Here is a 17,731-nt window from a genome sequence, read left to right as displayed (position 1 = left end):
TTCCCATTTTGCTGAGTGTTTTGATCATAAATGTGTGCTGCACCTTATTCGAATGCTTTTTCTGCATCTATCGAGATGATCATGTGGTTTTTGTCTTTTCTTTTGTTTATGCGATGTATCACGTTTACTGATTTGCGTATATTGAACCACCCCTGCATCCCTGGGATGAATCCCACTTGATCGTGGTGGATAATCTTTTGAATGTATTGCTGGATGTGGTTTGTCAATATTTTGTTGAGGATTTTAGCATCTATGTTCATCAGCGAAATTGGCCTGTAGTTTTCTTTCTTTGTAGGGTCTTTATCTGGTTTTGGGATCAGGGTGATGCTGGCCTCTTAGAAGGAGTCTGGGAGTCTTCCCTCCTCTTGGATTTTTTGGAATAGTCTGAGAAGGACAGGGGTTAGCTCTTCCTTAAATTTTTTGTATAATTCTCCTGGGAAACCATCCGGCCCTGGGCTTTGGTGTGCCAGGAGTTTCTTGATGACTGCTTCAATTTCCCCAACTGTTATCGGTCTGTTCAAGCTTTCTGTTTCTTCCTCCTTCAGTGTTGGAAGATTATACTTTTCTAAAAATTTGTCCATTTCATCAAGATTTTCAAATTTCTTGGCATATAATTGTTCATAATAGTTTCTGATGATCCTTTGTATTTCTGTGGTATCAGTTGTTATTTCTCCTCTTTCATTTCTGATATTATTAATTTCGGTCCTCTCCCTTTTTTTCTTGATGAGTCTGCTTAAAGGCTTGTCAATTTATCTTTTCAAAGAACCAGCTTCTGGATTGGTTGATCCTCTGAATTGTTCTTTTTGTCTCTATGTCATTCAGTTCTGCTCTAATCATGACTATTTCCTTCCCTCTCCTTGCTCTGGGATTTATTTGTTGTTGTTTCTGCAGTTCTTGAAGTTGTAGTGTTAGGTCTTTTATTTGAAAAGTTTCTATCATATTTAGGTAAGCCTGTATTGCTATGAACTTCCCTCTCAGGACCGCCTTTGCTGTGTCCGATAGGTTTCGGACCATTGTCTCTTCGTTTTTATTTGTTTCTAGAAATTTTTTGATTTCTTCTCTTATCTCATTATTGACCGATTCATTGTTTAATAGTGTACTGTTCAGTCTCCATGAGTTTGCAAGCTTTTGAAGTTTCTCTTTGAGGTTGACTTCCAGTTTCAAGGCCTTGTGGTCCGAGAAAAAGTTTGGTAGTATTTCAGTTTTCCTGAATTTGCTGAGGCTTGCTTTGTGTCCTATCATGGGGTCTATCCTTGAAAAACTGCCATGAGCATTTGAAAAGTATGTGTATTTTTCTTCTTTGGGATGTAAGGTTCTATAATGTCAGTTAAGTCTCTTTGATTCAGTGTGTCATTCAGTGCCATAATATGTTTATTAATGTTTTGTTTGGAAGATCTGTCCATTTTTGACAGTGGGGTGTTGAAAATCCCCTACTATCAGTGTGTTGCTGTCTATATCTTTTTTGAAGTCATCCAACAATTTCCTTATAAACTTGGGGGCTCCTATATTGGGAGCATATAAGTTTACAATGTTGATGTCTTCTTGATAGATTCTTCCTTTAACTAGTATAAAGTGCCCCTCTGGGTCTCTCTTTATGGCCTTTGCTTGAAATCTACTTTGTCTGTTAGAAGTATGGCAATCCTGGCCTTTTTCTCATGCCCATTTGCTTGGAATAGGTTTTTCCATCCCTTTACTTTCAATCTGTGTAGGTCTCTTGCTCTGAGGTGGGTCTCTTGTAGGCAGCATATGTGTGGGTCATGTTTTCTTATCCATTCAGCTACCCTGTGTCTTTTGATTGGGGCATTTAGTCCATTCACATTGAGAGATATTATTGATAGAAAGTTACTCATCTTTTCTCTTTGTACTTGTGTTCCTCTCTGTCTCATTTTTTTCCTTCATCTGCTTAAACCAGTCCCCTTAGCATATCTTGGAGTGCTGGTTTGGTAGAGATGTATTCTTTTAGTCTTCTCTTGTCTGGGAAACTCCGTATTTCCGCTTCTATTTTAATGGAGAGCCTAGCTGGGTAGAGCAGCCTTGGCTGTAGGCCCTTGCTTTTCATGGCTTGGAATATTTGTTGCCATTCCCTTCTGGCTTGTAGTGTTTCTGTTGAGAAGTCAGCTCCTAGGCGTATTGGGGCCCCCTTGTATGTTACTTTCTCCTTCTCCCTTGCTGCCTTGAGGATTCTCTCTTTGTCTTTGACATTTGCCATTTTAATGATGATGTGTCTTGGAGTGGACTTCCTTGGGTCCCTCTTGAGTGGGGTCCTCTGTGCCACCTGGATCCATGAGAGCCTTTCTCTCCTCAAATTAGGGAAATTTTCCATCATTACTTTTTCGAGGATATTCTCTATCCCTTGCTCCTCTTCTTCTCCTTCTGGTACCCCTATTATACGGATATTTTTGCATTTTAGGTTGTCCTGCATTTCCCTAAATGCCTCTTCATTCTTTGTGAGTCTTTTTTCCATTTCTTGTTCTTTCTGGGAGCTTCTTTCTACCTTCTCCTACATCTCACTGATTCGATCCCCGGCTTCATCCAACCTGCTTTGAATTCCTTCTACTGTGTTCTTCAATTCAGAAACGGTATTCTTCATATCCTCTTGTGTCTTCTTGATAGTTTCTATGTCCTTTTCCAGGCTGATATAGTTTGCTGTAAGATCCTGATAGTTTCTCTGCAGTTTCTCATAGTTCTCTTTGAGCTGGCTAAGCTCATTGAGCTTCCTTAGAACCATTGTTTTGAATTCAGTATCTGATAGTTCCCTTGCCTCTATTTCATTTAGCTCTGTCTGTGGGCAGTCTCCTTTTCCACTCATTTGGGGGGAACTTCTTTTTCTTCCCATTTTTGTGAGAGTCTGTTAAGTATTTTTGTCTTTACTTTTCTTTCTGGGCCTGCCAGAAACAGTAAGGTTCAGTTGTTGACCCTATAGGTCCTTGGGTTGTTTGTTTGAGCCTTTCAGGAGTCTAATGCCTGTGTCTGACTCCTGCTTGGAGCAGCTCTGTGACCCCTTCGGTCAGGGCTGGGCTATTTTTTGGGATCTCTCTGCACTCTCACGTGGGGTCCTTGAGTGTGCTCCCAGCGCGGCAGGGTCCCCCGCCTCCCTGGGCTCGCATGTGCTTGCCCCAGACCAGGGGGCTTATTCTCGACTTCTCGTACTCATCTGGCCCCGCTGGCCTGCCAGCTCCCCAGCACTGGTCAGTTTAGGGTCTTCTATTGCATAGAGTCCCCACTTTTGGCTCTTTGGGTGCGTTGCTTGCCTTCGCCAATTGGGGAATACGGAAATGGGAGGAAGTCAGCTCTAGGACTCTCTGGTTAATCCTGTCTCTGGTCTCTCCTCTGGGCATTCTGGGCAGCTCTACTATTTTTGTGGGCTGCTCCGCAATCACGGGCGGGAGGTCAATTTACGCCTGCCCTTGCTGCTCTCTGCACTCCCTCGCAGGCCTTATCGGTGCCTGTCTGTGGGAGGCCTTGCCAGCCGGTGCAAGCGTTCGCCAGTCCGCGTGGTGCAAGCGTTGGCCAGTCCGCGCGGGTCACACACACGCTCGCCAGCCCTCGCGGGTGACTTGGCGCAAGTGTGCGCGACTGCTCTAGGGGTATTGGGGGTGTCTGTGTGTGCTTTTCAGCAATTGGCTCTTTGGGGATGTGGCCTCTTCCCGTGCAATGGAGACTACGACAAGGAGAAGGAGTCGGACTCCCCGGTTACTCCTCACGTTCTTTCCCCAACGCCTCCGTTTCTAGTCTCTCCTCAGGGGTCTCTGGGCAGTTCTGTGACCCCTTTGGCCAAGGATCCACCCCCTGTGCGGACTGCATTTCAATCGCAGGCAGTCTGTTTCATGCGTGCCCCGCTTCTGCCTCTTTGGGGTCGCGCCTTTCCAGCCCACAGTGGAGACTACAGAACGGGGAGGGAGTCGGGACTCCCCAGTTCCTCTTCCAGTTCTTTCCCCAACACCTCCGTCTCCAGTCTCTCCTCAAGGCTCTCCCAGCCAGTCTGCACTCAGCCCCGTAGCTCACACGCATACAAGCTGTGTGCGGAGCGCACAAAAGGCAGGTTGATTGATTCCCTTATGCCAGAGCGAGATGGTATCTGCAGAGTGGGAGGCGCGCCATCACCTGGGCTCCACCGGCCGCCGTGTCAGTTCTCTTCACAAAGTTTTCCTCACCAGTCTTTTCCCAGGCACCAGCCCACCCTGCTGCCGCCTCTACCCAGCGATCAAGGAGGGTGGCTGCCGCTGCAACTTTTGCGTTTGCCCTTTAAATGTCTTTTTGCATCCCCAGCCACCTGTCTGTGGCAGAGAGCACCCCTAAGCTTTTTGGGGTTGCGTTTTGTCTGTATTTTCTCGGCTTTAGCTGCTGTAGTTTAGGGGTTCCTGTTTATGATTCAGACCCCGTTCTTCTCGGGGGGACACTAACTGGCCGTTTCAATGTCCCTCTGGTGCCAGTGCCCGTGCGCACCCAGCCCACCCTCTCGAGCCTCCACCACAATTCTCACCCGTTGGGATGTGTGAGAGTAGAATCCACTGTCCGCGGCACCGAGGCTCCTCTCCCACTATCGCTCCACTGCTTTCCAGGTGATTACTCCATTATTTAGTTGCAGTTCCAGTTTGGTTTTGGGAGGAGATCAGCGTGACTCCCATTCACTCCTCCGCCATCTTCTCTCCACCGAACAATTATGTTTTTCTTCCAACATATCCAAACAGCAGGCTTGAAATAACATAAAGCCTAGTTATGTACAGAAGCAACTACAATCATTTTCTTTTTTGCAAGTACTTTATAATTGGTCTCTTGTTTGATAGTGAGCCAGTAAAGCACTTGAACTGGTCAGTCATCTTATTAAATGTTTAATATTTATAAGTAACATCTTTTTTCTTAAGCTCTTGTCATTAACATTTTTTAATTTTACTTCTCAGTGAAAAGTGACTATGCCTATGTTTTTACTGTGACACCTGTATTAGAGCATTTTTCCACAGGAGGAAGGCAACTATCCCCATAACTTAAAGCGTTTTGCAGTGTGAAACTATTACAGTCTTCATCATTGCCTTTGAGTTCTCCTCTCCCTGTTGAAGATACTTTCCTAGTAAAAAATATGTATCATCTAAGCACTTTTCTTAATTTTAGTAGAAACATGTGGTCTTAAGAAAGTTGGTTGTTCACCTAAATTCATTTTGCTGGTACATAGTTCATACATGATAAAGTAGTCTTTTTCTTTTGAAGACTGATTTGCTGGAGGTTGCTCTGTGGCCAAGAGGTTTTCCCCATTATGTGATATAGCCCCAGTTTCCCTTCTGTTTGTTCAGTGAAGAATTTCAAGACATGTTGTTTTATCTCTTGTTATACATGTGCTGTGGCATCTTTTTAGTACCAACTCTACCAGTTTTTTGTTTGGCAAAAGCTTGGGTATGGAGAGTTGAAGCTGGGAACAAATCTCTGTTTCCCAGGGTAACTTCATATTGGGTCTTGTCACTCTGGTATCCACAAAGAGCTTGAAAATCTGCAAAATTCCAGTTGGGATCAGTGTGTAGTCAGTGCTCTATTTATATCTGCCCTGCTCTGTGCCTTTTACATCATAAACGTGGCACAGTTCCTTCTCTAATGGGAATATTGAGGTTAAGTCTACTTCTTGACAAGATTCCCACGTACATGGATGCAAAATGCTTATGTGAAAGGTGAAAATATGAAGTAAAGGTTAACTTAGTTGTATTGGGCCTAATAGAAAGAGTGTTTGTACAAAAATTGATATCTCTCTCTAAATCTTCTCCTAGGCGGCCTTAAGTTATTTGCTTAACATCTCTGTCCTTCCTTTTCCTGCTGCCTGCTTGCTTTTGCAAAGTTGTTCTTATGTGGATGAAATGAGATTATTGAATTGAAAGGATATAACAACATGAAGCTATACAAAGACAATAATAAGTGCTATTCCTAAATGGACATTACACTTGCCCATAAGGTGAATGAAGAGGAGGTTCTGGCTGGACAGCTGGCCCCCTGAAAGGAAATTCTCATCTTTGCTTTTTTTCCCCTACATTGACCCCTTTAAACTGTCCTAAAAGTCAGCAGTCACTGTCCCTGTGCATGCAAAGTATGTTTTCAGTACTACTAGACTGCCGAGAGGCTGGGGGTGGGACTTGCCTCAAAGGGCTGTGTGGCTTAGTTCCCTAGAAAATCAGCAAAATGTAAAGGAACTTGTAAAAAATAAGTGCTCTGCAGGGTCAGCTGCTTCATTTGGACTCATTGTAGGTCCAGATTTCATATTGGTTCTTTCTAATGGATTGATATGTCAAGTTGACGTTTATACTGCTTTACTGCTCTAACATTGCAGAAAGTAAAGTTATCAGATGAACCTATAGAAGCAAAAGAAGATTACACTAAGTTTAATACTAAAGATTTGAAGACTGAAAAGGTACGTGTGTCCAGATGTAGTGGCATGCTCTTAAGACTCAGTGGGTGTGTTGCCTGGGGACATACAAAAATGATTGCATGCTTGATTGTAATTTTACAGTTTTAACCATGAAGAATTATTAACTTGTGACAAATTGTGAATGACAGTGAAAATGTCACTCTAGGAAGCCTTTAGGAATCAAAGAAAAGCAATATACTTAGCAAGAGTGTGCTTAAACTTTGTCTATGTTCAGAGTGATAGTTTGGGACAGAGGGAGGGAGCTGCCACGGGTAATGTTTTTCCAACTTTGTGGCCCAGAAGCTTCCCAGAAATTATAATTGTTAATAACCCCACAATTTACTAATCACTCCAACAAATAATTTTGTAACATTTCTTACTAAGTTTTATCTTATACATGCATTATAAATTTATATCTGTTTTTAAATTGGCATTGGTGGATGTGTGTGTGTGTGCGGGTGTGTGTGTGGTTCTGCCCTTTTCATCACTATATTGTGAAAATGTTCATATGTCATTGAACATTCTTTGAAAATATATTAACTTTTTATTGTATTCATTCATGTTATTTCACCATATGAAATATAATTTATTGAATCATTCCCTTATTTTTGACACAGCTTAACTTTTGTTTTTATGAAATGATACACATTTATAGTCTGCATCTCTGATTATTTCATTAGACAGAATTTAGAATTAAGAGTAAAAGCTTAGAAAACATGATCTCCTTCCATAATTATTGATATGTACATATAAAATGCTTTCCAGAAATGTAGAAGAAATGTATACTCTCAACCATTATTCTTAGTGAGTATTAATCTTACATCTTTGACAACTTTAGTATTATTTATTCTTCAAAATGTTTGCCTGTGTAATTAGGCTACATTCCTTTAACTGCAGTTAGTTGTTTTTCAAATGCTTATCAGCCATTTGCATTTTGGCAAATTCTCCGTTCATATCTCCTGTTTTTATATTGGGATAGTAATGTTTTTCTTGTTGATTTGTAAGAGCTCATTTTAAAATAAGGATATTAACACTTTTCTTTTTTAAAAAAAGTTTTTTTTATTTCTAGAGAGGGAAAGAGAGGGAGAAAGAGAGGGAGAGGAACATTAGTGTGTGGTTACATTTTATGCACCACCTGCTGGAGACCTGGCCTGCAACCCAAGCATGTGCCCTACACTGGGAATCAAACCGGTGACCATTTGGTTCGCAGGTCAGAGTTCAATCCACTGAATCACACCAGCTAGGGCTGTTAACACTTTTCATGACATACAAGCCACAAAGAATTTTCCAATTTTGTTTAAACTTTTCATTTGATACATTGTTTTAAGTTTTTCTGAGGATTATAGAATTTGTTCTTTTCTCGATTTTCTCATTTTTATGCTTAGAAGGACCTTGCACATCCCAAGATGATTTAATTTCCACTTAGATTTTAACAACATTTACTCCCCTTATAGTTCAAAGTTTTTAAATACATTTCATTCTTTAATCTATATGTAATTTATCTGGGCATGTGATATCAGGAGATAATCCAACTAGAGATGTGACTAAATAGCTAGTTATCTCTATGGTTTCTGTAAGCAGGGGCACTTTTGAGTTTCTCTGTGAGAAGTAATTCTGCCACACCCTTCTAACTGCCCATTATATCTCCTTGGGCACAGCACCATTAAGGTAAGGGGCTGGACCAAGATGTCAGTTAAATGCAGGGGATGACTTACCTCAGAGACTGTCACTGTGAATTATTCATCATGCATGAGGCTGTAATTCCTCCCTCTGACAATTGCTGGCTGTGTCAGTTCCATTGTTTGTGTTATAGCACTTAATGTACACTCCAGGATTATTTCCCCCTAAAGTAAACCCTTGTTTGTAAAATATCCTTTCTTAGAAGGCAGCAATTTGTCTCCTCCCTCTTTTAACATATTTTTGTCTCTTAGGTCTGAATTCTGAATAGAAATCAGAACTTTTTTTAAATAATCACTCCCTAATGAAGCATGTTAGCAAATGTTTACCTCCCTTAAAGAACTTTTGAGACTTGCATGGTCTGGTTTGATTTGCATGTGTGATTTATAAATGTTGCATTTGAAACAAATTTTCTCTTATTTTCATTAACAGAAAAATAGCAAAATGACTGCAGCTCAAAAGGCTTTGGCTAAAGTTGACAAGACTGGAATGAAAAGCATTGATTCCTTTTTTGGGGCAAAACTTTTTTAAAAAATTGGAAAGATTTGGAACTTTGAAAATGAAATCCAGCAAAAATATTTGTCTTTTACATGTTATAGTTTTGTCCTTCCTCCATATCACCGTACTTTCTGACCCTCAGTCACTACTCTTTGGGGAGGGTGGGGAAGGCAGTTTTTAGATTCACTTGAACATTTTGTTATACTTGAATTTTATGTTCCTAAACAAAATATGGGAAAGTAATTGTGTAACTAAATGACTTGTGGACTTTGGAGTCATCTTTGACATACTGAAAAGTAATCAAGTGACTAGAATTAACCTCTAGCATCTCAATTTCCTCAATAAACTGACATGTGACAATATGTGAGTGTATGCGTGTTATTTTGTGCAACCAAATGGTAACTATAGCAATATGGTTTTCAATATGCTGAGAGAGTTTTGACTTCAGTTTTTTTTCTTTTTTATGAATAGATGTTTTGTAGGAAATAGAGAAAAGTATAATAAAAATTGTAGTCTCCCAACTTTTCATTATCCAGAGATAATGTGCATTTTATAATTTTTAAAAAGAATTATAATTTTATAACCTTTTTTTTCTTGACAACATCATTTTGTGAGCATTTATCCAGACAATATACTTTTTTAATGACAATAATTTTTAATTATTTGGATATTATTTAATAACCATGACCCTGTTTTGGGTTAGATTATTTTCAAGTATTCATTATTTGAAGAATCAGATTATATATAAATATTTGTCCACATCTTTTATTCTTTTCTTAGAACGGATCTTTAGATGTAGGCTTTCTGGTTCATAACTAAATTCTCCAAATATATATTTATTGGAATATATTTCACAGAAAGTTTATAATATCTTGCACTCTAACAAATGGTAGCGTGAATTCTTAGTAAATGCCACTATGTTCATTTTAAGTGTTGTGTTTTCAAATAAGTGGGAAAAAGCATTTTATTGTAGTTTTAATTCATATTTTCTGATTAATTGTCGCACTGCACAGCGGCTATAGGGGGCACGCAGCCACAGGGGAGTGCCGCAGAGAGCATAGCGCTCCCTGAAACTTGAGGGAAACCGTCTGGGGCCAGCTAAAGTGGGAGCAGGGCTCTAAAACCTGCAGAGCCCGTCCCGGGTTGTCACGGATGAGGGGGACAAACACAAAACATCTCAAACACTTCTCTGTTTGCCAGGAGAGCAGACGGGGGCACTTCCCTCTTACTAGAGAAGGCCGTGGCACATCCCCCTAATGGGGAAGGCCCCATTGTCCTTTGTGCCAAGGCTTTTATTGAAAATCTTATCAGTGGGGTATGTAACAGGAATGCAAACGTTATCTCATTACATCAGTATGGTAAGTTTCACAGTGAATATATGATGCTTTTAACAAGACAAGTGACAGGAGTACACTGATTTACATGGGTCCAAGAGGAGGCTAGAATCAACAATAGAGACTATAGATACGAGGAAAGTAGACTTAAAGGCACCTTAAAGATATAGGGTAAAATGTGTAAATAAAGCAAATGTCTTAACAAGGTAAGGGATGTAAATAAAGGTCCTTTGCAGCATGAGGTGACCAGAGATTTGAGGGAGGAACAGAGCACACTCCAAAGAATTTACCTTTAGGCCTGATTACCCCAGGACCCGCCAGATCTGAATTAAGGCTGTTTCTCCTGCACTGTTTCAAGCCTGAGCCAGGCAGGAAGGTTGAGCCAAGCCTAACCCAGCCACCAAGGGTTAAGGACACTGCTTCTCAGCTACAATGAGGACTCCGGCCATGTCCAAGCTAAGCCGAGAGGTGCAGGGGCCTTTTTGCCCCTTCTCTGTGTCCCCCAATTTCTGGTCTGCTGCCAATATTGGCCAATACCTGTCTCAGGTCGTATACCTCAGCACGAGGTAACTTACCCGTCTCTGGCCATTGATCATCCATGATAAAGCAGAGAGGCAGGGACTACGCCCCTGCCAGGGGAGGACAGGCCAAGTTTCCTCGGGAACCTGCTTTCCCAGGGCCTCCTGGATATTTCCAGCCTTGGGGCCCTCCAGCTTGTTGGCTGGGTTACAGTCCTCAAACCAGGCCGGGCATTTCCCAACAATTAATGATAACAACAGTAAATGTTTTTTCATGTTTACTGATCATTTATCATCTCATAGAATTATCTGTTTACACCCCTGTATTAAATTGTTGGAGTGCCAGAATTTTTCTGATTGACTCTAAAAGTATCTTGCCAACATAAACATTCAAACCTATAGAGAATTTTTGGTGAGTTAATTGAGCCAAACTGACGACAACGGCCGGGAAGCGATATCTCATCAGATTGAGAAATGCTCAGTTGGATGGCAGTTTAGCACCTTATTGTATGCATTAGAATCAAAGGAAGGATCCATAAGAGGGTTGTAAGAAGTCCATTGTTGATAGATTAGGGAGGCAGGAGAAAGCTAAGTGGGGGATATCTCTAGGGTTGGATAAAAGGTAAAATGATAGACATTTTTTTTACGTAGGTGCAGGTGCGTAAGGGATAGTTAACAGTCAACAATGAACATAACAATAACAGTGATGGGATTGGTGGTCTCAGGGTGTGCCCAAAGGGGTTTGGGAAAAAGAGAAGTTGCTTTGATACTCCAAAGGTGTATTATCATAGATGCAAAAAGACAGTAGACAGGCTCAGTTAAGGTAAAGATTGACCTTTGTTAGGGAAAAACACTGACCTAGGACAGGACTACCCATCATGAACTGCTTTTAGTTAATACCCTATTTTGCCATTTATAATGTGCACTTTTTTGTGTGAATTTTTGAGGGAAAAATAAGGATGTGCATTATCCATGGGTAGTACTAATTCTGTTACCGAACAAATGGACCCATGGGGGAGCATTGCCCAGATGCTATTACTGAAACAACAACCTCCCCTTCCCTGGGGTCCCTCGGTTGTGGGTCCTTTGCCCGCCGCCCTTGGAATTATGACTCTGAATGGCAGAATTTGGTGAAAAGGAAAGGAACTATTTATGCAAAAGTTATACAGGTTTAATTAATGGCTAAATGTCGCTCCTAAATCTCAGAATCCCCTTAAAACAACCACCAGCACACACACAGTCCTGCCTTCCCCACTTTGCCCAACCAGGCCAGTCAGGCCTGTCAGGGATACCATCCTTCAGAAGAAAAAGAACAGAAGTCCAGGGCTCAGCTAGGCAGGCCTCTCGCAGTTTTCAGCACCATCCGCTGCTTTGCCACGATCTCCAGCTCTTAATCCATACCCATGTGGCACATTCTCATGGTGCACTAGCAAGAGTCCTTTCTCCCCTCTTTCTTCCCACGTGGTCTTCACACTGTTCCTGAGTCCGTGTCTCTTTGTCTCTCCTACAGGCCCCTGTCTCTCCTTCCTCTCCCAGTTACATTCTGCATTAAGTCTTTCAAACCTTCCTGATTAGCCTTGGTGATTTGCACAATAACCCTCTTTGCATATGAGGAATGAAACTATCCTGTTATTGACATGTAAAGTGACTCAATGGCCCTGCTCAAGGCTCCCATCACCCATGATGTCCGCCCTGGTGTGGGGAGAACATATTTTTCTTGGACACCCCAATCTCAGGACCCCATCACAAATACCCCCGGGGGTCCTGGCTACACCGCATTACAATTCTGTATATAAATGTTTAAAATTCTTTTATTTACGCTTATGTATTAAAAGTGTAATTCTAGAAAGCAATAGTGATATCCGAATGCAAAATAATACCCTGGAATACAATAATCAGTTTTGTTTCAATAAATAAATAAATAACTGGAATAAGATTTTCTTCCTGAAAGTTTGGGCCAAAAACGGGTGTGTAGTATACACAGAAGCTCATTATACATTGTAAAATACAGTTTTAATTTTAGACCATCTTTTGTGGTTACTTCAGGTCTCTTAAGTTTTTGTAAGGCTGCCTTGCTGGCCTCCCCTGAGTTGGTCTGGTTAATATGTGGCCCCTTTTCTTCCACAATCTTCCAGTGTTATACTTATGTTACTGGACCAGAGCCTGCATCTGAGTAGGTATACGCAGGGCCTGTTGGTAAGGTGTTGGTTCTTGACTTTGTAGGAAAGACTTCACAACACAAGTCCAGGTGACAAGAGTACATTTATTAAAGCCGGGCACAACAAAACAGGAAGGGCTTTGCATAGAAGAAGCAATAGAAGAGCCTATGCTGGGTGCCCTTAGCTCACTGGGAAGTCAGAGAAAAGGGGGCTTTGGAGACAGGTTCAGGGGATTACCTGGGACCAGCTGCCACTGTCCATTGCTCACCTAATTGCAAGTGTCGTGGGGACCTGTAGAGTTTAGAAGACTTAGGCCTGTGGGTGAAGAAGTGGGGTGGGGTAGAAGAAGGGAAATGGAATAGTCCAGGCTGTTCCCCAGAGGGTAACACAGTACTGGATCCTTGGTCTTGAGGATGTTATCTCTTGCAGGCAGGAATCTTAGGGTAGATCTCAGGGGAGGGTTTCAGTAGAATATTCACCATTGTGAGCCCTTTCAAGGCCATGGTCTCCAGTGATTGGTCAGTTAGTTCTGATTATCCCACCTGGTTTTGCTGCTTTTCTAGGCCTTGAACTGAAATACAAATGAGGCCTAGATGTTATCTCTAGGGAGGTGACCATTTTTTTAAATCATATTTATTCTATTACAGTTGTCTCAATTTTTCCCCCTTTTCCCTCCACCTATCCCACCCTGCACCCTGCTCCCACAGTCAGTTCCTACTCTGTTGTGTATGTACATGGGTTATTCATACATGTTCTTTGTTTAGTACCTTCTCCTTTCTACCATTGTCCTCTTTCCCCATCCCCTATGGTCACTTTCAGTCTGCTCCATGTTTCCATGCCTGTGGTTTATTTTGTTCGTTAGTTTATTTTGTTGAATAGATTCTGCTTATAGGTGAGATCATATGGTATTTGTTTTTCACAACTGGCTTATTTCACGTAGCACAGTATTCTCCAGTTCCATTCATGTTGTTGCAAAAAGGAAGAGTTCCTTTTTTTTAAGTGCAGATTTTTTTACTTATTTTGTTATCAAAATCCATTATAAAATATTAAAAAGTTTAAATCCATTATAAAATCTCAGCAATTAAAAAAACATGATACCAGCACAGATAATTAAGTAGATCAATGCAATAAAATGAGCATAGTAGAAACAAATGTATGTATCTGTCCAACAATAATATATGATTAAATTGATATTTCAAATCGAGGGGGAAAATAAGGCTTATTCAACAGATAAGGTGCATGGACCACTATTACTTGAAACAAATATAGAACCCTGTTTCACACATTAGACAAAAAATATTCAGGTGATTTAAAATTCAATATGTAAAGTTTAAGGAGTTTTGGGAGAAAATACAAAATAATATTTTTCTTACCCTGAAGTAAAATATTCAGACCGAGAAACTATGAAGTAAAATATTGACTATAGGACTTATTAAACACTTAAGACTATGTAGTAATATACATATAATAAAAAGAACAAGTAATAAAATAGGAAAGGATTTGCAACATATCTGAAAAAGGGTTTATCATTATTTTGTATTTTTGGTAGGGAAAAATTCTACAAACATTTAATCAAAAAGTGGATGAAGAATACCAAAAAGTCATTTAAGCTTTTTAAAACTAATAGAAATAGGCAAGACATACACAAAAACAGTTTTAGTTTCAACAAATAAAGTAAGATAACATCATTGTGACAATCAGATTAATAAGTATTAAAAATATTGGCAATATCAAGTATCGGTGACTGTGAGAGGAACTGAGTATTCATAAACTCTTCTTTTTAATCTTCTTGAAGTAGTCCCTTTAACATATCTTGCAATGCTGGTATGGTAGAAGTGTATTCTTCTGGCCTTCTTTTGTCTGAGAAACTCCTCATTACACCTTCCATTTTAATTGAGAGCCTTGCTGGGTAGAACAGTCTTGGTTTCAGGCCTTTGCTTTCATCCCTTGGAATAGTTCTTGCAATTCCCTTCTGGCTTGTAGTGTTTTTGTTGAGAAGTCAGCAGCTAGCCATAATGGGGCTCCCTTATATGTTACTGTCTCTTTGTCCCTTGCTTCCTTTAGGATTCTCTTTTTGTCCTTGATATTTACCATTTTAATGATGATGCATCTTGGAGTGGGCCTCATTGGGTTCCTCTTGAATGGGACTCTGTGTGCTTCCTGGAATTGTGTGACTTTTTCAAACAGGTTCTCTATACCTTCCTCATCCTCTTCTCCTTCTGGTATCCCTATTATACAGATATTACTACTTTTCAGGTTGTCCTGCATTTCCCTAAACATCTCTTCATTCTTTTTGAGCCTTTTTTCATTTTCTCTTTCTGGGAGCTTTTTTAATCTTACCCTCCAGTTCGTTGATTTTGTTTCTCTGCTTCATCTAGCCTGCTTTAGATCCCTTGTACTATGTTCTTCAATTCATAAATTGTATTCTTCATTTCCTCTTGTCTCTTACTGATAGTTTCTATGTCCTTTTTCATGCTGATATTTTTGCAGTAAGTTCTTTGTAGTTTCCCTGTAGTTTTTTTTTTTTTTTTTTTTTTTTTGTAATTCTGTCTGAGCTCACTGAGCTCACTGAGCTTCCCTAAAACCATTGTTTTGAACTCAATGTCTGATAGATTACTTGCCTCTATTTCATTTAGTTCTCTTTGTGGGGATTTCTCCTTTCTTTTTGACTGGAGTGGTGTTTCTTTGTCTTCCCATTATTTGTGAGACACTTCTTTTTTGCTTCTGCTTCTTAAATTGATCTGTCTTGATTTCCTGACTTTATGGTGTGGCCTTCCTGAACATCTATGGTAGGTGGCCACTTTTTTTCTTTGTGGATCTGCTCTGACGATGTCAGATGTTGACCCTGTCAGACCTTAGGCAGTCTGTTTGAGGCTTCCAGGAATCTGCTCTTTGTGTTGTCTCCTTCAGCTGTTAATCTAGCCACACTGCATTCAGCAGGCTGGCTTGGACACCACAGGGTGGGGCAGAGTCCCTCCTGGGGGCTGGGCTATTGGGTCCTCTCTGCTGCCTCTCAGGAGGGTTCTGCTTGAGCCAGATGGCTGCTGTGGCAAGGGGGAGGAGTAAGCACCGGGATCCCACCAGCTACTCCCTCTGTTCTCTCCCCAAAGCCTCTGTCTCTAGTCTCTCCTCAAGTGTCCCTAGACCACTCTGTGCCCCCTTTAGCCTGGGATCTATCTGTGGCTGCCACTTGGTACTCAGCTCTCAGGCTTTAATACTACCAGGCCAGGACCAAGCCCCTCCTGGGTGTGGGGCTATTGTGTCCTCATGCTGTTGCTACTCAGGGGTGTGTTCTGCCTGATCAAGATTGCTGCTGCTGCATGGGGCAGGAGTCAGCTCTCGGATCCCGCCAGCCACTCTCACAGTCCTCTCCTCAAAGCTTCCTTACCCAGTCTCCCGCAAAGTGCCTCCAGCCCTCTTTGCCCCTGCTTTTGCCAGAGACCAGGGTAAGTGGCTGCAAATAAAAATGTATGTGTTGGCCCTTTAAACGGCTCTTTGTGTGTCCAGCCACCTCTCTGGTAGAGAGCAACCCTGCTGCTTTTTACAGATGGTTGTTATCTATGTACTTTTTGGGCTCTGATGCTATAGTCTGGAGACCCTGGATTGTGGTTTAGACCCCGCCCCTCTCAGAGGGATCCGGCTGGCTGTTTCAATATACTTCTGGTGCTGCCACCCGTGGGCACCCCACCCTCCTTCTGGAGTCTCCTCCACACTCCTTACCAGTTAGGTTGTGCTGAAGCTGATTCTTCTGTCTGTCTGAGGTTATAAGGCTCCTCTCTTGTTAGTGTTTAGTAATTTGTTCCAAGTGATTTCTCCACAATTTAGTTGTAATTCCAGACTGGTCCCGGGAGGAGGTCAGTGTGATTTCCACTCGCTCCTCCGCCATCTTGATTGTCAATTTTTACTCGGGAGGTGACCTTTTGTATATGGCTGTAAATTGCTTAGCCATTGTGTTCAGTTGTCTGTCTCAGTTTTCCTGCTTCACTTGCCAAGGGATTTTCTTGGCTTCTTACTATCCTGTCTTACTTAGATACTTTCCTGTACAAGGAAGATTACTTGTAACATAATCTTCCAATTTTTTAAGTTAATTTTTGTTTTACACTTAATAATTCATCTAGAAAATTTATATTTAAATAGGCTGTGAGAAAAGATCTAATTTTGTTATTTTCTTACCTGTTTAGTTTTCCATTAGTTCTGTAGGATTATTTTGTCAGTTTCTAAGAGTAAATTCCAATTGGATTTTCATTGATATTATTGTTAGTTCCATAAAATTTTGGGGAAAAAAGACATCTTTACTAAATTCAGTGTTCTCATTTAGGACTATATTATTTCTCTATATTTACTAAAACTCTAATCATACCTTTCACAAACATTTGGTTCTTCATATAGGTTCTAGATACTTCTTTTTTCTGGGTATTTTTATTGCTATAATTGACTTTTTTAGTTCTTCTAACTGGCTATTTGGTGGTTAAGTGTTCGATTTTTAAATATTTACATTTTAAATAATTTACTAAACTTTTAATCTAAATATTTTCATATTCATATTGGGTTTGCAATACATAATAAGGTATGTAATCGTACTCTGAAAAAGTGTGCAATTCCTTCTAATCGTTACCTCTTTTATGTGTTTTATATCATATTACTGTAACCTAATGCACATCCAGCTGCCTGCTGCTTGGAATACTGAAGAGGCAGGTGCTGATATAAAAGAAAGTGGTTTATTTGCAGACGCAGGCTATCTGAAAGATGGGGGACTTAGGTCTCAAAGCCCGTCTCTGGGAAGTTAGGGGACTTGTGTCACAAAGCCGCTCTCCACCTCTCATTGGAGACAGGTTTTTTTATAAGGAAGGAGAGGAGAACAGAGCAAAGAGATCAAGGGAGAGGGTTGCAAAATTCTCTACATGCAGACGAGCACAGCGTATGCTGATAAGGAAAGTGATGATTCAGTGGGCATCACCCTAGTTTAGTTATCCCACCTTCATGTCATCCTGCTACATGGTTGAAGGTCAGCAAGTCTCCCGGAGCTGAGATGCCTGAAGGTTGGGGTCTGTATCTTCTGACGTTAGTTCCTAGGATTCTTATAAAAAAATGATTCTTCATCTACACACTACATATTAGAGTCAGCCCTTACAGAAACAACGTCAAAAGAATGGGTGGGTG

At 40.9% G+C, this 17,731-nt stretch overlaps 1 protein-coding gene across 7 annotated transcripts in view; it reads left to right on the top strand.

Annotated features, from left to right (window-relative positions):
- RNASEH2B (ribonuclease H2 subunit B) overlaps window positions 1-8,920 on the top strand; it is a 67,966-nt gene extending 59,046 nt beyond the window's left edge. For all 7 annotated transcript variants that reach the window (XM_054586296.1, XM_054586299.1, XM_054586297.1 and 4 more), the window contains 2 exons: window positions 6,308-6,388; window positions 8,495-8,920. In XM_054586296.1, coding sequence (XP_054442271.1) covers window positions 6,308-6,388; window positions 8,495-8,593 — 180 coding nt within the window. In that variant the 3' untranslated portion in view covers window positions 8,594-8,920. The remainder of the gene's footprint in view (window positions 1-6,307; window positions 6,389-8,494) is intronic.
- The last annotated feature ends 8,811 nt before the right edge of the window (window positions 8,921-17,731 follow it).

Source organism: Pteronotus mesoamericanus, unplaced genomic scaffold, assembly GCF_021234165.1.
Source record: "Pteronotus mesoamericanus isolate MK-2021 breed Mesoamerican mustached bat unplaced genomic scaffold, CSHL_Meso_final contig_94, whole genome shotgun sequence".
Classification (NCBI taxonomy): Eukaryota; Metazoa; Chordata; class Mammalia; order Chiroptera; family Mormoopidae; genus Pteronotus; species Pteronotus mesoamericanus.
The sequence above is the reverse complement of the archived record's forward strand: the minus strand, read 5'-3'. Positions and strand labels throughout refer to the sequence as shown.